At 38.6% G+C, this 22,772-nt stretch overlaps 1 protein-coding gene across 7 annotated transcripts in view; it reads right to left on the bottom strand.

The window, feature by feature from the left end:
* Positions 1-722: 722 nt before the first annotated feature.
* The window catches only part of PLS3 (plastin 3), a 107,482-nt gene continuing 85,432 nt past the window's right edge, over positions 723-22,772 (bottom strand). For 6 of the 7 annotated variants that reach the window (XM_053917306.1, XM_053917311.1, XM_053917308.2 and 3 more), the window contains 11 exons: positions 21,765-21,930; positions 19,492-19,634; positions 13,094-13,120; positions 12,733-12,828; positions 9,018-9,213; positions 7,770-7,848; positions 6,874-6,988; positions 6,539-6,672; positions 3,589-3,712; positions 3,230-3,354; positions 723-1,953 (listed from right to left, as the gene is read on the bottom strand). In XM_053917306.1, the coding sequence (XP_053773281.1) occupies positions 1,821-1,953; positions 3,230-3,354; positions 3,589-3,712; positions 6,539-6,672; positions 6,874-6,988; positions 7,770-7,848; positions 9,018-9,213; positions 12,733-12,828; positions 13,094-13,120; positions 19,492-19,634; positions 21,765-21,930 (1,338 nt within the window). In that variant the 3' untranslated portion in view covers positions 723-1,820. The remainder of the gene's footprint in view (positions 1,954-3,229; positions 3,355-3,588; positions 3,713-6,538; positions 6,673-6,873; positions 6,989-7,769; positions 7,849-9,017; positions 9,214-12,732; positions 12,829-13,093; positions 13,121-19,491; positions 19,635-21,764; positions 21,931-22,772) is intronic. The other variant, XM_053917310.1, reaches the window with a different exon arrangement.

The following is a 22,772-nucleotide window of genomic DNA, read 5'->3' as shown; positions in this document are numbered from 1 at the left end:
TGAACACAAAATTGTCAAATTTATTATTCCTTTATTTTATGTCTTTGGGGTTTGTATCATATTTAGAAAGGTCTTTCTTACTCAGATTATAAATACAAAATATTTTATAACATCACCATGCAGTTCCTCAGCGGACTGTATTTCATATTACTCATTCACACAAAGCCTTAAAATGGTGCCATAAATCACTGGCTGTCAACTAGGGATGCTTTTGCCCACCATGGGATATTTGGCCATGTCTGGAGACTTATTTCATTTACACTCTGGGGGTGCCCTACATCTAGTGGGTCTAGAGGCCAGGGATACAGCTAAACATCCTGCAGTGCACAGAATAACCCCCACCCCTGCTAACAAAAAAGTTATCTGGCTCAAAATGTCAGCAGTGATAAGATTGAAAAAAACTGCTATACACCATCTCTCTTCCCTGGTTGTTCAGCATTGTTTTGGTCTTCTGAATATCATAGAACATTGAACAGATTGAATGAGATGGGAAAGAAAGAAAAAGGGAGGAAGTAGATACATAAATTTTCATAAGCTGGAGAAAACCATCTTTCCTCATTGGGATTATCCTTAATTCAATCCCTGTAATTCAGCTTCAAAAGCTTAAATCTAACAAACATTATTTTATACAGCACTCCAGAAAAAGTCACAATATTGGAGGAAAAAAAGCCTGGCAAATATTATTGGTGTAGTACTAAGGGACAGAAGTGTGAAGAGACTAATTATTGTGTAAAAGCCTTTATTTGAACTAATACACTGCTATCAGATTACATCATTTTTCAGAGTTAGAGTAGTATTATGATCTTGAAAGCTATAGCAAACAGCTTGACAAAGCAAGAGTACATAAGTCCTACATACATATCTTCATTGTTTAGTGACCTCATTTCCTTGTCTTAGGTGTAAAATTAGAAATTCTATTGTACACTTAGGATACTTGGCCTACTGTATCCTACCTAAGTTCTGAGCATCCTCTCTCTTTGAAAGTGTCATATGCAATAGCATTTTAAATCTAAAGAGAGAGTTTGATACAGGTCTTAAAACAAATAAGCAGATATTGAACCAAGTGTTTTAAGACAAAATATGTCAACTGTTTACAGATTGGGTGTGAGGGGAAAGATGCAAATTTAAGGTATATTTTCCTCTACCTATAAGTTTTTTACTTACTTGAAGACCCCTTTTAAAAAGTAGCAAAATCAGCAGTCTTATTTAATGTAATCAAAATATTCTTGAATGTACAAAAAAGGATCATGTAGAAAGAATACTGTAAAAAGATACTGATTTTAAGAATAAAAGAATATGAAAAGCTTCTATTACATTCTGCACAGCCAGTTACTTCTGCAAATTTTCAGTACCAGAAAGATAAGCAAAGGATATTCATAACCAAATACCCTCTGACCACAGTTCTCAATTAAGAACTAGCATACTGGATGGAAAGTAAAATTATTGTCTAATTATATTTGTATCCAATCATCTAAGCAAGTCCCAAGAGGTGGACATTCTAAGAGAGAAAAGTATACATAGAGAGAAATAACATACAGCAATGGGAAATATCATGGGCAGCAATCTAGAAGGAGAGTAAATGCTTTGGCTATGAGCACATTTCAGGTGTGCCTGATACATCCAACTATGACTATGGGAAAGAGTTGTTTTTTATGACAACTCTTTCCCCTGAGAGCTCTCATGAGGACTAGTTAATCAAAACTGAAAGTCCTTCAAATGACCAACAGTTCTTTAAGCCACGATGAGCTCTTTGCCTGGAAATAGCTGAGCTGCTAATCATACACCTAGGAGCGAGGCTATTTTTATTCAAATTGGTTCCTTTACACTCTCTTCATTCCCCTACCCATCAAGCATGCAAACACAGTCATGACCATCTTGGGCTTTACTTCCACAAGGTCTTCAGGGAGAGCATACACCCTGGCTCCAATTCTTCTAGCCATTGACACTGCATACCTATTTTGTGAGGAAACCAAAATAAAGAAGAAAGTCTTGTCAGTCAAGTACACAATATGACACATTTATTTTCTCTTACATAATCATTTGGCTGGGATGTAAAGCTTCCATATTATAAGTTCAAATCAGAACAATTTCACTTTTTGTTGCTGTATTTTGTTTTTGAGGTTGCTCTTAAGTGACACTAGGTTTTTAAGCACTACTATTTGGGATTGATAATGTTTATTCACTCCTTTTATCCAATATAGCATGAGAATTCATTTTGGAGCACTGACCTGATATGAAAGTGAAAAAAGTATACATATATATATATGTATAAAATCACTCAGATTGGCTATACAATCAATGCTGATATTCTTGTTGAGCATGTAATAAGACACATGACACTCTCATGTGATCTTAGAGATATGGGGTGGAAAATTATGTCAGGTGCAAAATCCTAGTGGCTTTGGTAGATGAGATGAATACTTCCAAATATTTAAGGGAAGGGAGAGAGCCTACATGGCACATGGCTAGAGTGGCCAGAGCAAGGAACAGAAAGGGTACACAAAGGAAGGAAAGAAAGAACTGACATGTCCAGCTAGGGAAATTTGCAGGAGCACACCTCAATTAATACATGAATCATCTCTAAGTGTTTTATTAACATTGTCTTTTTTTTTCAGTAATGCTTCTTACCTATCCTACGAAGCCCTACTCTGGGTGGATTTTCAGTGTGTAGTAGATTGCCCATGAAACCAGGTCACAGTGAAAGTCTTTGGTGAAGAAGGGAAGAGATGGGTGGAAAAGACCTACTCAGTATTGTTGAAATGCAAGATACTTCCCAAACATATTTTTAGCTGAGGGTTAAGAATCCTGCCCATTTAGGAACCAAGGTAATAAGCTCAACATATGTAGTCAGAGTGATCTACAGTAAAAAAGACATCAAAGAATAATGTGTTTAAAAAGTTGAGCCAGAAGAATACTGTTATTTAAGGCATGATTATCCTTAGCTCATTTTCCCCTTGCTGTATTGTAAGTTTGTCACTGAGTTGCATTAAAACATACACTACATTATATCTGTAATCCACTAACACAACTACTGATTGAGCACCTACTAGGTCAGACACAATGCTAGGCTCTTACATATTTTATTGATTTCAAAATCTCTAAGATAGTTATTATTGTTCCAATTTCACTGATGAGGACTCTCCGGCTCAAAGAGGTTTCCCCCAGGTAACACAATTCTTAAGTGGTAGAACCTGAATGAGAATGAATGATATTGTGCAGTATCCCTTACTTGGCATTATTGTGCTTGTCATCTTCTGTTAGATTGCCGCTCTTAACAAGGTCATAATTTATGCAGCCTGGCTGGATGGCGTCAATTAAATCCACAACTGCCAAACTGGAGCTGATCATCTTGTCCTAGTGTAAAAGGAGAACAAATCTGAAAATTTTAATATGTACAAATTCAATATGTAAAACATGTGATTATGTACTTCATAAAATTGCCACAACAAAAGCCCAGAGAATTAAAAGAGAATCTTGCCATTAGCCCAATAATAATTCTCACTCACAAAGAAACCAAATGTTGTCCTTCCAAAATTCTAGATACAAGCAAACCTAACATTTAATAGTCACACAAGTGGAAATTGTTACCTTAAAACTCTGAATGGAAGTTGATTTTCCAGCTTCACTCAATGTTCTGTTCACCCAGCTTACAATGATGTCATCATTAGCTTTCTGACCATCTCCAAGATCTTCCAGGACATTGAGGGTATATCTAAAAGAAGCAGAAGAAAAGGTCCCAATCTACTTCATGAGAAAAAATGTAAAGATTAGGAAGATGCTTTATCTTCCATTTCTTTTATTTCTTAGGTTTGAAATACTAAAGATTTCATAGAGAGACAGTCACGCTATATACAAAAAAATATTTCAAGTAGAAGTGGCTTGCTGCCTTTGCAGTCATAGTGGTGCTGGCGGTGGGGTTTGAGATGTTCAGTGCTTCAATGAGCAAGCCCAAGAGTCTACAGAAGGCGCATTTTGTACTAGTGCAACAGTGGTAATGTCTTACAATAAACGTTGCTTTGGGTGGTACCCAGTCATAATAAATGCTTTTTAGCATGATAGTTTTTTAAAGTACATTTTAATTGATTATGCTATTACAGTTTTCCCAATTTTTTCCTCCCCTTTATCCCCCTCTTCCCTGCACCCCCCCACCCTCCAGCATTTCCTTCTCCACCTTAGTTCATGTTCATGGGTTGTACATATAAGTTCTTTGGCTTGTCCATTTCCTCTACTATTTTTTTAAAGATTTTATTTATTTTATTTTTAGAGAGAGGGGAAAGGAGGGAGAAAGAGAGGGAGAGAAACATCAATGTTTGGTTTCCTCTCATGCATCCCCCAACTGGGGACCTAACCTAACCCACAACCCAAGCATGTGCCCTGATGGGGAATTGAATCAGTAACCCTTTGGTTTGCAGGCTGGCACTCAGTCCACTGAGCCACGCCAGCCAGGGCTCCTATACTATTCTTAACACCCCGCCCCGTCTATTTTGTGCCAACCTATGATGCTTCTTATTTCCTGTATCTTTTCCCCCCATTCTCCCCCTCCCCACTGATAATCCTCCATGTGATCTCCATTTCTGTGATTCTGTTCCTGTTCTAGTTGTTCACTCAGTTTGTTTTTTATTTTTGTTTCTTAGGTTCAGTTGATAATTGTGACTTTGTTGTCATTTTACTGTTCATAGTTTTGATCATCTTCCTTTTCTTAGATAAGCGCCTTTACCATTTCATATAATAAAGGCTTGGTGATGATGAACTCCTTTAACTTGACCTTATCTGGGAAGCACTTTATCTGCCCTTCCATTCTAAATGATAACTTTGCTGGATAGTGTAATCCTGGCTCTAGGTCTTTGCCTTTCATGACTTTTAATACTTCTTTCCAGCCCCGTCTTGCCTGCAAGGTTTCTTTTGAGAAATCAGCTGATAGCCTTATGGGAACTCCTTTGTAGGTAACTCCTTTCCTCTTGCTGCTTTTAAGATTCTCTCCTTATCTTTAATGTTGGGTAACTTAATTATGATGTGTCTTGGTGTGTTCCTCTTGGGTCCAATTTATTTGGGACTCTCTGGGCTTCCTGGACTTCCTGGAAGTCTATTTCCTTTGCCACACTGGGGAAGTTTCCCTTCATTATTTGTTCAAACAACTTTTCAATATCTTGCTCTCCCTATTCTCCTTCTGGCACCCCTACAATTCAGATGCTGGAACGCTTAAAGTTGTCCCAGAGTTTCCTAAGCCTGTCCTCATTTTTATGAATTCTTGTTTCTTCAGTCTGTTCCGGTTGGAGGTTTATTTCTTCCTTTTGTTCCAAATTGTTGACTTGAGTCCCAGTTTCCTCCCCTTCACTGTTGCTTCCCTTTATTCCAGTGTGCATAGCCTTCACTTTTTCCTTCATTTTGGGAACAAGCTCAATCAATTCTCTGAGCATCCTGATTACCAGTGTTTTGAACTATGCATCTGATAGGTTTGGCCATCTCCTTGTCAGTTCTTTTTCTGGAGTTTTGATCTCTTCTTCCATTTGGGCCATATTTCTTTGTCTAGGTGTACCTATTACATGGTAAGGGGCAGAGCCTTAGGTATTCGCCAGGGTGGGGCAACCCTCCTTGTTGCATTGTGGCTCTGCCTGTAGAGGAGGGGTCTGAGAGGGAACAATGTTGCTTGCTCCATTCTTGTCCCACTTTCTGTCACTTCCCTCATTTCTCACAAGTGGATTGTGTCCTTCCAGGTACTGACTTGCAGGTGGGTGGGTTTGTGTACGTTTTATGACCCTGTGGGCCTCTCCGATGAACTCTCCTGTGAGACTGGGAGTTTCTCCCACCACCACAACACCCACATATTTTTTACAGCCAGAGGTTTTGAGTCTTTAGTTTCCCGTGCTAAAGTTCCGGGTTTCAAGATCTGTCTTACTCACCAGTTGTTCCTCCCGGCTTATCTGTGCGCAAATGTGGGACCTCCCATGGGGTCTTCCACCTTTCCTCCTGGTCTGCTAGCCACCACCTTGCCACATCCTCTCCACCCCAGCTGCCTGTCTCCACTCCTCCTACCAGTCTGGATGAATGTTTCTTTAACTTCTTGGTCATTGGACTTCCATGCAAATGATTTTCTGGCAGTTTTGGTTTTTCTTTGTTTTTATATGGGTTGTTATCCTTCTTTTGTTTGTGTGAGGAAGTGAAGCGTTTCTGCCTATGCCTCCATTTTGGCCAGAACTCCCACATGGTAGTTTTAAGAGATCTTTTTCAAATGGATACATGGGATGTTCATAATTTTCGCTGATTATTTTTTTTATTCACTGACAATAAATGAGGCTCAAGTCTATGGGTCAGGTTTCATATGATAAAAGGAAATATTCACAGTTTTGCTGCCTAACTTTCAAGGAGGCATCATCTCCCACAGAACATCCAACGTATGTTCATTACTTAAGCTCATTTCAGAGTCTAAATACAAAAATTTCAAACGTGTAGTCATTGACATATTTGCTTAAAAATAATAAGAACAAGATTACAGACCTATAGTAGAATAGAGCTTAAACAGAAAAATTGTGTATCATACCTTCTCATCAGCTGCCAGACTAAAGCTAAAGTCAGGGTTTGGTTTCCATCATTCAGGTCTTGCCCTCCAATGCCAACCAGGGAGAATTTGGCAGGATGCTTCCCTAATTCAACAGCATAGTTGCAGTTTTCTAGCTGCAAACACACAAAAGTAAATGGTTAAAGATTTTCATATGTTTAATATGTATATGTGTGTTATACTAGGTGCTCAGAATAATAAATAAGACAGAGTTCCTGTCCACAAGAAGCTCAGAGTAAAGAGATTTCCAAAGAAAAGAAACAAATTTAGAAGAAGAAGAGTCTGTAGCAAAGATATGTGGCAACTTAATTATCTACCTTTTTCATGTTGGCTCCAAGTTTCGGGTATGGAGGTTTATTAACCTTACTCCAGTCAACAGGAACTTTAATTCGTTCATACAACTGTAAGATTACCAAGGCATCTTGCAGGTCGCTAATTATTTAAAAAATAATTTAATTAGTGTTTTCAGACAGTTTGACTTTTGTTTCTTTAAAAACAATAACATGACACTGTCAAATAAGATATATAAAACCACAGATAATACTCAAAACATGTATTCTATGAATCTATGCTGAAAACAGAGCTAAGATCATCTGATTTACTTAAAAGTATTTATTGAGAGCTTACTGTTTGCAAGGCACTGTTTAGAAACTGGGTACATAGGAGAAAAATCCCTGGCTTAACATTAGATTCAGAGAGAGACATTAAATAAGTACATGGATACATGGATATGATTTGGGGTGCATATAAGTATTATGAAGAAAAAAAGAGCTAGGGTTAGAGGTTAGGGAGTGGCAGGTAGTGGTCAACACCTGAATCAGTGTTGATCTGAATCTGTGGTTTGAATATAGTAAGGAAGTGAGGCATTAGATGTGGAAAAGATCATTCCAGGCTGAGAGCAGAGTAAGCACAAATGCCCCCAGGCATCATGGGTGGTCTGCTTAAAGTGTTTCCTGATCTTGGTCTCAAATTAGGGTATCTTCTCCCCAGAAAGACATTTATGCATTCTATCACTTATAGTTGATGATAGTGTAAAGACACAATCTGGGCTTTTGTGTATTTGGAAAATGATAACACAAGTCACGACTCAACATTTTGCAATATAAATAATCACTACAAACTAACATTTAGAAAATGGTTAGAGCTGTAATTATTTGTGTAGCACCCATTTATGATGTTCATTACTGTTTGCAATAGCAGTAGGAAAACTTACACATAAAGATGGTTTACATGAGGATTAACACCAAGAGAGTTCATCCAGTTACGGAAGGTTCTTTCTTCACGAGTTTCTCCTGTTAAGAATATTCACAAATTTTATATATTCATTAAAAACCTTGTATATGTGCATATAATGTCAAACAATATATAAGATTATTTCCTCTCTACAGATCTAGAGGTTTTCTTCACTATGGATCTCCAAGCAGTTTCTCTAAATACATTTCCTCTAGACACATGGTTATTTTTTACAATTTGTTAATTTACTTTAAAATTAAAGAATATAAACTTATTATAGCCAGTTAAGCAATTCAGACATTTAGTAACTTTTTATAATCTCCTACCCCATCTAATTCTTCTCCAATCTCCCCAAGTCCCTATACTTCAAAGGAACTGATGTTATCAAGTTTGGTTTGTATTTTTAAAAATTTGCTCTTATAAATTAATATAAGTTTGTCATACAAACATATTAATTTATGCCTTCTGTCTATCCATTTTTATTTTTTAATTTTTATTGAATTTATTGGGGTGACATTAGTTAATAAAATTATATAGGTTTCAGGTATACAATTCTACAATATACCATTTGTGTATTGTATTGTGTGTTCACTAAACTACATGAGTTCTTTTATATGCCTATATTAAAGCAATAAATTACTTGAAACTTCAAAAGTATACAATTTAAAATTTTTATAGTAATGCCAATGGATATTCAACAACTACAATTTATAGTTGTTAATTTTTATATATATATATATATATATATATATATATATATATATATATATATATATATACACAACCTGGAAAAGGTAAACTGCTTTCCCCAAACATCAATAAATAATTATCACACATTACTACTACTGTTTGAGTAAATAAGTGTGAAAGCAAAAGGGGACTAGTTCCAGTTAGTCTGACTGTGGAAGAATGAAACAAATACTGTAAATATAGGTCCAATTTTATGCAGATGTGTATTTTTCTGGTGAAAGGTTTAAACAGTTATCTAACATAAAATATTAAAACAAAACGTTGATTTACTAAGGGGCTTTAAACCTTAAAAGTTCCCTTGTATCATCCCTTTCTTTAGCTGCCATTTTTTATTCAGTTCTTCAGTCTACTCCTAGCAGATGTCTGCTACAGGAAAGTGGATAAGGAAACTTACTAAATCAAGATCATGAAATCATTGCAGACTGTATATTTCTTCTCTGTAGTCCTACTCATCAGAATTTGAAAAATCTTCAGTTACCTTCTAATAGAGTCCAGTCAATATCCTGGTTCTCTGGCTTAGTTAGTGCTGGATACTTATTAAACAGGTTAGCCACAAAGGCTAAGTTCAGTTTGGGGTTTCCACTGACAACATCAGCAGGAGTAACAAACTGTCTGCAACCTAATTTGTCTGCTTGTTGAAGCATACTCTCAGCTCTCTTCAAATCATCTGTTTCCTGTTGAAGTAAAAGAAGACATTTTTAAAGAGACCATACTGAAAATACAGAAATGTTTCCTTACAATGATAGGCTAGATATACAGCTCTATTTTCTCTTAGCCAACATACAACACCACTAAAATTGTGTTGAATAGGAAAAAAAAAGTTAGTTGTGTTGGATTTGCAGTACCTTGAAAATACCATAGATGGCACCAGACCACAGCTATAAGGGCAGTACAGTAAACACAAAGGGCATGTTAAACCCCATCAGGTAAAAGCTAGAACTGTTGAGTTCTTTAAATTAGGTCCTAAAGAAGGTATAAGGCTAAAAATTGAAGAACACTGCAAAACAAGGGGAAAGTGTAAGCAAAGGCTCCAAGATAAATGTGTGTTTGAAGGGTGCAGACTATTGTAAAATAACACTAGCTAGGAGAGATACAGCAGCCTTAAAATGCTCTAAGGAGAACATTTCAGACAGAACTCTAGAGTCAATAGGAATCCTAGAAGGATTCTGAGGAAGGAACAGAGAAAGAAAGGAGTGTTTTAAGAGGATCAATCAGGGAGGACTAACAGAAGAGCTTTATCAGAATTAGAATGAGAGACTTCTGGCCAAGATGGAGGCATAGGTAGACATACTCTGCCTCCTCACACAACCAAAAGAAGGGCAACAACAAATTTAAAAACAAAAACAACCAAAACTGACAGAAAATCCAACTGTATGGAAGTCCGACAACCAAGAAGTTGAAGAAGAAACATTCATCCAGACCAGTAGGAGGGGCGGAGATGGGCTGACAGGCAGAGAAGACTCACAGGAAGGCAGCCGCTTGTGAACTGCATGGTCCCACATTTGCATGCAGGTAAACCAGGAGGAACAACTGGGGAGTGAGACCACCAATTCCAGGGTCCCAGCATGGGAGAATAAACCTCAAAGTCTCTGACTGAAAACACCTGTGAGGGATGAGGCAGTGGGAGAAACTCCCAGCCTCACAGGAGAGTTCATTGGAGAGACCTACAAGGTCCTAGAATGTACACAAACCTACTCACCTGGGAATCAGCACCAGAATGGCCCAATTTGATTGTGGGTAGTGGGGGAAGTGACTGAAAACCGGCAGAGAGCAGAGCAAGCAACACTGTTTCCTCTCAGACCCCTCCCCCACATACAGTATCACAATGTAGGGATGTGTGTTGCCCCAACCTGGTGAACACCTAAGGTTCCGCCCCTTACTATGTAACAGGTGAGCTGACACAGAAAAAAAATGGCCCAAATGGAAGAACAGGACAAAGATCCAGAAAAAATACAACTAAGCAACGAAGAGATAGCCAACCTATCAGATTCACAGTTCAAAACACTGGTAATCAGGAACCTCACAGAATTGGTTGAATATGGTCGCAAATTAGAGGAAAAAATGAGGGATATGAAAAGTGAAATAAAGGAAAATGTACAGGGAACCAACAGTGACGGGAAGGAAACCAGGACTCAAATCAAGGGGTTAGAGCAGAAGAAACATTCAACCAGAACAGAATGAAGAAACAAGAATTCAAAAAATGAGGAGAGGCTTAGGAACCTCCAGGACAACTTTAAATGTTCCAACATCTGAATCATAGGGGTGCCAGAAGGAGAAGAGGAAGAGCAACAAATTGAAAACTTATTTGAACAAATAATGAAGGAGAACTTCCCCAATCTGGTGAAGAAAATAGACTTCCAGGAAATCCAGGAAGCTCAGAGAGTCCCAAAGAAGTTGGACCCAAGGAGAAACACACCAAGGCACATCATAATCATATTAGCCAAGATCAAAGATAAGGAGAGAATCTTAAAAGCAGCAAGAGAAAAGGAGACAGTTACCTACAAAGGAATTCCCATAAGACTGTCAGCTGATTTCTCAAAAGAGACCTTGCAGGCAAGAAGTGGCTGGCAAGAAGTATTCCAAGTCATGAAAGGCAAGGGCCTACATCCAAGATTACTCTATCCAGCAAAGTTATCATTTAGAATGGAAGGAAGATAAAGTGCTTCCCAGATAAGGTCAAGTTAAAGGAGTTCATCATCGCCAAGCTCTTATTATATGAAATGTTAAAGGGACTTATCTAAGAAAAAGAAGATAAAAAATATGAACAGTAAAACAACAACAAACTCACAGCTATTAACAACCAAACCTAAAAACAAAAACAAACTAAGCAAACAACTAGAACAGGAACAGAATCACAGAAATGGAGATGATATGGAGGGTTATCAGTGGTGGAGTGGGACGGGGATAGAGGGGGAAAAGGTATAGAGAATAAGTAGCATAAATGGTAGGTTGAAAATAGACAGGGGGAGGGTAAGAATAGTATAGGAAATGTAGAAGCCGAAGAACTTATATTACAGGTGAATCCGGTCCTCTACCTTGTTTGATCCGGCCTGGAACCTTGTGTCTACCTGGTGGTAGCATCGAGCTCTGGCTTAACTGTTAAGGAGTAGTTACATTTATATAGTCCGAAAATTGCATTCGGCCCTTTGAAGGCAACCTCAAGGCTGATGTGGCACCTGGTGAAAATGAGTTTATCACTCCTGACTCATATTTATGACCCATGGACATGAACTAAAGGGGGAGAATGCGGGTGGGAGGGGGTGTGCAGGGTGAAGGAGGAAAGGGGGAGAATGTGGGACAACTGTAATAGAATAATCAATAAAATATATTAAAAAAAAAGAATCAGAATGAGTTGGTATATTGGTGCCCTTTACCCAGGCACCTGATTCCCTTAGTGTACAGGACATTGCTCATTTTTACCAAGAGTAACCTGAGCCAAAGAATTTCATATTTAATATACAGACAGAAATATAAGCAAACAAGTCTGTTACAAATTCATTTCTAGAAAGGGCAGTGTAAATGGTTTAGCTAGTGCAATCCACTCAATCCTATTGCTTAATAGTGTAGAAATATCAATTACTAAGGTTAGTATAGTGCTTTCCATATCTCATAGGTATAAAGAATGACAGGATCCTAGAAAGTTGATGCTGATCAGTCTAGTCCAACTCCTTACTTTGTGGATGAACAAAGTGAGATCCAATTTTGGGAAGGAAGCAGCCCCAGATCATTGAACAAATTAATAATGTAACTAGGGTACATAATCCATGAGAGTAATTCCTCAAATTGTTATTTCACAGGTCATGAGTCTGTAAACATATTCACATTATTCTCAACACAGGAGTAACAGATGCATATATAAATATGCAGTCATTAAATCTATCACTGTGATTATAATCTAAGTATTCAAAGGTCAGTCTCTAGTACTTATTTCCCCACACTTGCTTTGAATATCTTATACCATCCACTATAAACCAATACCAATATAATTATGGAACTCAATAATGAACTCTGAAAATATATCAAAGCTAGTCTTTCTGCCTCTGAATGACAAGTATAGCAATTTTAAAATAATTTTAAATAAACACTTGAAACTGTCAATACCACTATATACAATCATGAAGATTCCTGTATTTATAAGAAATTGACAATAATTTTGTAAGATTGTAAAATTTAAAAGAAACATCTATACTTACATTGAAACCTGACATGTTAATATCTATCCGTGGTTCACCTTCCTTTTGTCCTTTTGGTGCAATTTGATTGAGAAGATGGAAATAGGCTTTGGAATCCTACAAATGAATTGAAAATGTCAGTGAGATCACATGTACAAAGAATGAATGTATCCTATTGTCTCATTTTTGGAAGGATATTTGCACTGAATTTTATGAGAATACATGGCACAAATCTCTATCTTTTAATTTAACAGATCCTTTCCCCAGAAAAGTTCATCTACCTGGTTTTATGTCTGCCTTGAAATTGAATTTCATCATAATTTTACAATTTATTAAATTTATCAATACAATAATGCTAGTAAACACATAACTAGTTCTGTACCTTCACTGAATTACTGAAGTCAATAAGCTTGGTAGACAAAACAAACAAGAAAAATCAGTGGGAGAGTAGAAATCCAGGAAGCACAGGGAAAAGAGAAAACAAACAGGTTATATCATTACACAGCACAATACATACTATACTCTATGGAGAAGAGATTACCTGTGTTAAAGATGTAATTGTAAATTTAAATGAAAATTTTTTTTTTAGGATTATTTATGGTTTTATTTATATTCTTTGTACTTTCCACTAAAATTTTTTACTCAATGACATGCTAATATTTGTTTGTTTGTTTTTGATATATTTATTGATTATGCTATTACAGTTGTCCCATTTCCACCCCTTCACTCAACTCCATCCTGCCCACCCCCTCCCTCCCACATTCCCCCCCTATAGTTCGTGTCCATGGGTCATACTTATAAGTTCTTTGGCTTCTACATTTCCTACACTATTCTTACCCTCCCCTTGTCTATTTTCCACCTATCATTTATGCTATTTATTCTCTGTACCTTTCCTGCCTCTCTCCCCCTCCCAATCCCCTATTGATAACCCTCCATATGATCTCCATTTCTGTGGTTCTGTTTCTGTTCTAGTTGTTTGCTTAGTTTTCTTTTGTTTTGGTTTTAGGTGTGGTTGTTTATAACTGTGAGTTTGCTGTCATTTTTACTGTTCATATTTTTTATCTTCTTTTTCTTAGATAAGTCCCTTTAACCTTTCATATAATAAGGGCTTGGTGATGATGAACTCCTTTAACTTGACCTTATCTGAGAAGCACTTTATCTGCCCTTCCATTCTAAATGATAGCTTTGCTAGATACAGTAATCTTGGATGTAGGTCCTTGCCTTTCATGACTTTGAAAACCTCTTGCCAGCCCCTTCTTGCCTGTAAGGTCCCTTTTGAGAAATCCGCTGACAGTCTTATGGAAACTCCTTATGGGAACTGTGTCCTTTCCTCTTGCTCCTTCTAAGATTCTCTCCTTCTCTTTAATCTTGGGGAATGTAATGATGATGTGCCTTGGTGTGTTCCTCCTTGGGTCCAGCTTCTTTGGGACTCTCTGAGCTTCCTGGACTTCCTGGAAGTCTATTTCCTTTGCCAGATGAGGGAAGTTCTCCTTCATTATTTGTTCAAATAAGTTTTCAATTTTTGTTCTTCCTCTTCTCCTTCTGGCACCCCTATAATTCGGATGTTGGAACGTTTCAAGATGTCCTGGAGGTTCCTAAGCCTCTCCTCATTTTTCCAAATTCTTGTTTCTTCATTCTTTTCTGGTTGGATGTTTCTTCCTTCTGGTCCACACCATTGATTTGAGTCCCAGTTTCCTTTGCATCACTATTGGTTCCCTGTACATTTTCCTTTGTTTCTCTTGGCATAGCCTTCATTTTTTCATCTAGTTTGCTACCAAATTCAACCAATTCTGTGAGTATCTTAATAACCAGTGTTTTGAACTGTGCATCCGATAGGTTGGCTATCTCTTCCTCACTTAGTTGTATTTTTTCTGGAGCTTTGAAGTGTTCTGTCATTTGGGCCATTTTTTTTTTGTCTTGACGTGTCTGTTACTTAAAGGGGTGGAGCCTTAGGTTTTCCCTGGGGCGGGGTAGTGCTTGTCGCTGCGCTGTGATGCTGTATGTGGGGGAGGGGCCGAGAGGGAGCAAAGGCGCTTGCTCCACTCTCCACCAGATTTCAGCCATTTCCTCAGCTACCCACAATCAAACTGGGCCCCTCTGGTGCTGGTTCCCAAGTGGGTGGGCTTGTGCATGCTCTAGGCCCCTGTGGGTCTCTCCAACGACCTCTCCTGTGAGGCTGGGAGTCTCTCCTGCTGCCGCCCCAACCCCCACGGGCGTTTTCAATCAGAGGTTTGAGGCTTTATTTCCTGTCCCCCACCACCAACCCCCCCCCCCTGCGCTGGAGCCCTGGGTTACTCGGTTTGCTTCGCTCCCCGCCGTTCTTCCCAGTTTATCTGTGCACGAATGTGGGGCCTCGGGGGTGCTACCCGCTGCTCTGCCTGCCCCGTTCTCCGCCAGTCTGAGTCCGGCCCTCTCGGTTTATCTGTGCGCGAATGCGGGGCCACAGGGTCTGCTAGTGGTCAGACTGCCTGCCCCTTTCGTCCCACACTCCGCCAGTCTCGGTCCTGCCACGGCCACGGGAGTCCTCTCCACTCTGGTGCCCCTCTCTGCCCCTCCTAACGGTCTGGATGTATGTTTCTTTTTTATCTACTTGGTGTCAGACTTCCTTGCCATTCGATTTTCTGTCAGTTCTGGTTGTGCAAGGAGGCGCAGTGTGTCTACCTATGCCGCTGTCTTGGTTCTCTGAAAAATTTTTTTTAAATGAGCAACACTTCAGCTGTTGAAATAATATTTAACCCTTTATGATGTGAATACACTTAACCAAAAACAAACCTCTCTTTTTGTTTTGAGTTCCTGAACTCTTTCAGAACTTGAACATTTTCACTTGAAATCCCAATTCCTAAAACAAAGTGGCGTTGCTCATATTAGGGGTAGGCTGGGTAAATTCAGGCTGTGCGGACACCCAACAGAACATAGCTTGAAAACCATAGACTAGCCCAAACACTTAATAGGGGTCTTCAACACACACATCAAGTAAATTCAGCCTCCCTGGGATACCAGCGGACAGGAACTAGAGTCAAGATGCCTTAATCTTGCTATGTCAGAAGACTACCTTCCCAGCTACGATAGTTTGCTATTCCTGGGCCTTGACAGTCCAGATAGTCTATGAAGGACTGTTCCTCACAGTAAGCTCTGCAGATCATGTGCAGCCCCTGGTATGTTGTTTAAAATGCCAATTACTGGACCCAACCCCATACCTATAAAATGGGAGTACTCTCTGGGAGCTATCCACAAAAGCTTCACCCTTAGCAAGCTACCCAAGTGAGTATGACACCCAGTTCCCTAAATTATTCTAAGCATGGGAATAATCAGGTGAGTCAAAGCCATTTCAAAGCAATTCATGAAATACAAAGCCAGATCCTACACAGGATTTTCCTCCTTCTGGTAGTATGTGACAGTTGTGATAGTGCTCTCATTTATAGTTACCTACTAAGGGTGCAGAATCTAATCCTATGCATTTGAGAAGAAGAGATAAAGAACAGGCCCAGCAGAGTCTGTATTTACTATACTAAAAAGTGCTTTGCAGGTGAATACAGCTAAATTTGAAATTCCTTTTCACATTACTGAACAATTCTTTGCTTTTAAAAATCCAAAGCAGGCTTCAGTTTTAAATAAGATTTCCTTTTATACATTTAAAATATGTCCTAGAACATAAAATGCACTTACAAATGGTCTTCAGCAATACATCTAATGCATAAAGCATAATATACTGGGCCAAACATACTGTGTGAGTTAAAAGAAGGGGTGGGTCCAACTGGTCTGATAATTTGGGGGCCATCTGTAATATTCACTTTTGAAATCATTAGTGTAAATAGCCCATTACTACCTCTCATCACTGAACAAATTGATGTGACCATAGCCTACTGCTTTCATAGTCCTGTAGGTCAGTGACACATGGTAAAGATCCTCGAGTTTCTTCCCTGTGTCCCAACATCTAGATTTGAGAGAGAGACCAGACAGTTAATGAGAACTCCATGATTTTTGCTATGATAATTTTGGCCTTCTCTCCTTGAGAAGCCAAGGACACCATGCTACCAATATCTCCTTCCCTTGATAGTTTTCCCCTACTGTTCATGGCAACCAGTGAGCTCCAGAATTCTATTCAAAACAAGGAATCTTTGCAGTTTGTTTATGTGCCAGGTGTTATGTCAGAGGTAGACTTAGTGGGAGGGCACAGGGGCAGGGGCCGAGGTAGGAGACACAGACATAAATAAGAGCTCATTGGTACAGTCAAGAACCCAATGTCTAAACGTGGAGCACACAATAGGACAGGAGGCAAACAACAAAGGGGAAGGGGATTTAGAAGTAAAATTGGGAGCAAAGAGGGAGCTTCCGGCCAAGATGGAGGCGTAAGGAAGACACACTGTGCCTCCTCACACAACCAAAAGAAGGACAACAACAATTTAAAAACAAAAAAACAACCAGAACTGACGGAAAATCGAAGTGCATGGAAGTCCGACAAGCAAGGAGATAAAGAAGACACATTCATCCAGACTGGTAGGAGGGGTGGAGACAGGCAGCCAGGCAGAGAGGACTCATGGCAAGGCGGCTGGCGGACCCAGCGAGGTGGCAGATTGTGGAATGGGGCAGGCAGTGCAGCAGCTAGCAGATCCTGCGGCCCCACATTCGTGCATAGATAAACAAGGAGGAATGGCAGGGGAGCGAAAAAGACTGCGCAACTCAGGGCTCCAGTGCGGGGAAATAAAGCCTCAAACCTCTGATTGAAAACACCTGTGGGGGTTGAGGTGGCAGCAGGAGAAACTCCCAGCCTCACAGGACAGTTCCTTGGAGAGACCCATAGGGGCCTAGAGCATGCACAAGCCCACCCACTTGGGAATCAGCACTGGAGGGGCCCAGTTTGTGTGTAGTGAAGGGAGTGACTGAAATCTGGCAGAGAATGGAACAAGCACCATTGCTCCCTCTCGGACCCTCCTCCACTGTACAGAATCACAGTGCAGTGACCAGCGTTGCCCCACCCCGGGAAAAACCTAAGGCTCCGCCCCTTTACATAACAGGCACACAAGACAAAAAAAAAAAAAAAAAAAGGCCCAAATGAAAGAACAGATCAAAGCTCCAGAAAAAAATACAACTAAGCAATGAAGAGATAGCCAACCTATCAGATGCACAGTTCAAAACACTGGGAATCAGGATGCTCACAGAATTGGTTGAATTTGGTTGCAAATTAGATGAAGAAATGAAGGCTATGCCAAGAGAAACAAAGGAAAATGTACAGAGAACCAACAGTGATGGGAGGGAAACTGGGACTCAGATTAACAGTGTGGATCAGAAGGAAGAAAGAAACATCCAACCAGAAAAGAATGAAGAAACAAGAATTCAGAAAAATGAGGATAGGCTTAGGAACCTCCAGGACATCTTGAAACGTTCCAACATCCGAATTATAGGGGTGCCAGAAGGAGAAGAGGAAGAACAAAAATTGAAAACTTATTTGAACAAATAATGAAGGAGAACTTCCCTCATCTGGCAAAGGAAATAGACTTCCAGGAAGTCCAGGAAGCTCAGAGAGTCCCAAAGAAGCTGGACCCAAGGAGGAACACACCAAGGCACATCATCATTACATTCCCCAAGATTAAAGAGAAGGAGAGAATCTTAGAAGCAGCAAGAGAAAAGTTACCTACAGAGGAGTTCCCATAAGACTGTCAGCTGATTTCTCAAAAGAGACCTTACAGGCAAGAAGGGGCTGGCAAGAGGTTTTCAAAGTCATGAAAGGCAAGGACCTACATCCAAGATTACTGTATCTAGCAAAGCTATCATTTAGAATGGAAGGGCAGATAAAGTGCTTCTCAGATAAGGTCAAGTTAAAGGAGTTCATCATCACCAAGCCCTTATTATATGAAATGTTAAAGGGATTTATCTAAGAAAAAGAAGATAAAAAATATGAACAGTAAAAATGACAGCCAACTCGCAGTTATTAACAACCACACCTAAAACAAAAACAAAAGCAAACTAAGCAAACAACTAGAGCAGGAACAGAACCATAGAAATGGAGATCACATGGAGGGTTATCAATAGGGGATTGGGAGGGGGAGAGAGGCAGGAAAGGTACAAAGAATAAGTAGCATAAATGGTAGGTAGAAAATAGACAGGGGGAGGGTAAGAATAGTGTAGGAAATGTAGAAACCAAAGAAGTTATAAGTATGACCCATGGACATGAACTATAGCGGGGGGGGGGGGGGGGATGTGGGAGGGAGGGGGTGGGCTAGATGGAGTGGAGTGAAGGGGGTAAATGGGACAACCGTAATAACATAATCAATAAATATTTTATAAATTTAAACAAAGGAGGAGGGAAGAGAAAAAAAAAGAAGTAAAATTGGGTAGGTAAAGAATAGACAGGGATATGTTAAGAACAGTATAGGCAATGGAGAAGCCAAAGAACAAAAAAAAAAAAAAAAAAAAGAAGGGGGAAGGGGAATATCGAGGCACTCTCTCTCTTCTAGGTCTTTACTAACTGGTGCACTGGGGCCTGGGAAAGGCAGTTAGGAATAGAATAGTAATGGCCCATTTTTTAAATATTCAATTTTTAACAGTGAGCAGAATATAAAATAGTAGGACTATAATACTTTTACCCTTTTCCACAAAAGAGAAGCTAGACTTGGTGCTCATGCTCCTCACATGGCTCATCCTCTCTACTGAAATCTCCCACTGGGGCCAAGAAGCAACAAGACTTGGTGATAAACTGGTATGATTTTCCCTCTGTTAAGCTGGGATGAAATTCTCAAGTCATTGTATCCCCCCAAAGTGTTATGGTTATTGGCACATTACCTTGATGTCAGCACTAAAGTTGTTGATTTTTTGCCAGCCTGAGTTTTCCAAATGAAAGTTTGCCCATCTAAGCAGAAGCTCTTCTGGAGACAATTTCATAAGCTCCTCCAAAGTCTCACCATCTCGAAGTAAAGCAGCCAAGGCTGTAAGAAAAAAAAAATGAACACATGACCAATATATTATATGATAATGGTTATTACAAGTTCATCCTGTTAAATAAGAAAGGTCCAAAAACCAGCATGACCTAGTTTTGGGTTTTCAGGTACTCATAGTATAATAAAAGATAAATATATAATTAGAAAATTATAAGATGATACAGATAGAGACATTGTCTTATGAGAATACACAGCAAATATACAATATAATTCTCCCTTCTTCATTATTCTTCACACTCCAAATACCAAATAAATTATAGCTTTTAAGATCAGTATTTTCACATTATATCACATATTTACATAAATTGTCTTTGTTTAACAATATTAAAATCAAGATTTGGGGGATGATGTTTAAAACAGTGGAGACTTTTACTTAACTTTTTATTCAAAGGAGCATAGAAAGATTATGGTATTTATATTTAAGTGGAATTAATTAGCTCTTGAAGGGTTAAACCCTTTAAGAAGGGTTTTTAATGGAATATAATTCAACTTTACATTTTCTATAGCATCTACCATGTAAAGGCTGCTCAATAGTTTTTGTTGTTGAATGTGTGGAAGTGGCAGAGAGATGCTTTTGGTAAATATTCCTAGAGAAAATAAAGAGAACTTGGATGTCTGCACAGACCAGTGATTTTCAACATTTTACATCCCATGGCTCACATAAACTAATTACTAAAATTCTGCAACACACCAAAAAAACAGTTTTTACCAATCTGACAAAAAAGAGGTATAATTTTGATTCATTCACACCACATGGCTACTGTTGTGTTGGCTGTGGTCATTATTTTTATTTGACAGTCTAGGGGAAAAGAGGTCAGTGCCCCTGACTAAATAGTCAGGTATTGCATGTTTTGAAGATTCTTGCTGTACGCTGGTTGAAAATTGTTGGCATAGAGGACTTTAAATTTAAGCATTGTTTTATGAAGTTGTGCAATCCTTATGCAATATTAACCTCCCATAAAATAAAGGAGATTTATATTGAACAAGACTGAAAGTGCCTGATTTCTGAAGAGGTATAAATAATACATATGTATACCAGGCAAATCTCATCTTTCACGGACTCCACCTCATTCCATGTCATTTTGGCACTGGGATTTACACAAGGAGAGAGATGGCATGATCATCTGCACAGAACCCTCCTTCTGTTCCTCATCTCTGCCAAGTCAAAGGCTAGAAAGGATCAAACAGCCTGACATCTATGTACCTAAGACCTTGTCAAAGATAAATCATTTGATTTATTACATGAGCCAATGAAATTTTATTTTGTTGTCTCCTTTTCCTTTTTCAATGGACTTCAACTCTTTTAACAAGACAAACACCACCTTGGAGAAGGTCAACAATTACAAAAACTGTATTTGTCCAAATATAGGTACCTGTGACTGGATTGAAAGTGTAAGTACAATAAGTTTGTGAAATGCAAAAGTCTTTATTAGATAAAAATGTACAAAATAAGACTCTTGACAGACATTATGAGACCCTGAAATACTGAGAACCCCAAATATATATTCTTTCCCAAAAGTAACAGGATTGAAACGGTGATTTCTCAAATAAAATATGAGTATTTGCTGTGGTGCTTATGGGGAAAGGACAATGTAGTACTTCCTAGGGCCCCATGACAATTGTATTGTATATGCTTATACATTCTACAAATCCATGATGTGATTTTAAAACCTATGCTATAAGAAGGATGATGCTTCTGCTGGTTCAGGAAATATGAGATCATCAAGGGCAAGTTAGAATATTTTTAAGAGGTTTAAATCTATGATAGAATATAAAAGGAATTTAAAATGTTAGCACATGATGCACAGTGGAAGAGCTGAGTGTGAAGGGGTGGGGTTTGTGTGGGCAAAGGGGAAAATAGATATTAAGTATGGAGAACTTAGGGAAGTTCCTTAAACTCTCTATGCTTTTGTGTTTTAATGGCAAAATGAATTCTAATGTGCCAAATGTTAAAGAAGAAAGCTATAATTAGGCTGTTTTCCTGAATAACACTATAGCATTACCTTTTATTAATTCTAGTTGTCATCTAATCACCTCAATTAAGTGAGAATATGACAGTCTACATGACTAGAAAAAAAACATTAAACAACTTTCAAAATAAAAACTGTGTTCCATTACCTTCATTTCTGCTTAATTCAATGTCAGCAAACAAACCGATCTTAATGATCTGCCAAAGCAGTCCCAAAACCAGATGAGGTTTCCCAGCCCGCAAATCCTCTGCACCAATGTTCACAACGTGACACCCAATGGCAGAAGCGGAGTTCAGTGCCAAGTTCAAGTTTTCCTGCAAGATAGCCAATTTACACACTTACTTCTTGACCTTTCCATTTTTTAGGAGTCTACTTCTCCTTTCACTAAAAATAACACTCAACACAGAAATTAAAACCATGCAGTAGTTTCAGCCACACGTGATCAACAGAAAACAAATTCCAGACATTGGTATTAAAAGCATAGCTAAAACAAATCTCAGCCTTATTGCTATTGCCTTTTCCAGAATTCCATGGGAAATTACCTTGGTATTTATGTGGTCACTTTGGAAATACTAAATAAAAAGGCTGAGTGACTAGGTTAAGTATACCCATGTAGGTTAAGTGTCATATTTCTAAAAATGTCTAATGAGAGGTCTATTGCATGTAGCTGAAAGAGTTCTAGAGGTTATCAATCTCCACATCCTAAGAGGTATCCCTGCCAGAGGAAATTTTGCTACCTAATAGTCTAATACCTGCTTAATGGAAAAGGCAAATGTCCCATTCCTTAAATATACTAAGTAAGAGTTTAAATACAGGATGGGACAAAAGTAGACTTACAGTTATAAGTATGCTTACAGTTTATTCTTGTATTATTTTTACCATATTTTTCCATGCATAATGTGCTCCAGTGTGTAATGTGCACCCACATTTTTTGTGCACATTATACCCATGTATATTGTGCATCCTTATTTTTCCCTAAAAAATTTGGGCAACAAAAGTGCGTATTATACACAGCAAAATATGGTAATAATTGTATTATTTTCCATAAGAACAACTGTAAACCTACTTTTGTCCCACCCTGTAAGTTTGCTTATTTTTGCATGTTTGAACCACAATATGTAATGAAAAGAACATAGGGCTTTGGAATTAGACCTGG

This window comes from Desmodus rotundus, chromosome X, assembly GCF_022682495.2.
Source record: "Desmodus rotundus isolate HL8 chromosome X, HLdesRot8A.1, whole genome shotgun sequence".
In the NCBI taxonomy this organism is placed as follows: domain Eukaryota; kingdom Metazoa; phylum Chordata; class Mammalia; order Chiroptera; family Phyllostomidae; genus Desmodus; species Desmodus rotundus.
Note: the sequence above shows the minus strand (reverse complement) of the source record. Positions and strands in the feature narration are given on the sequence as shown.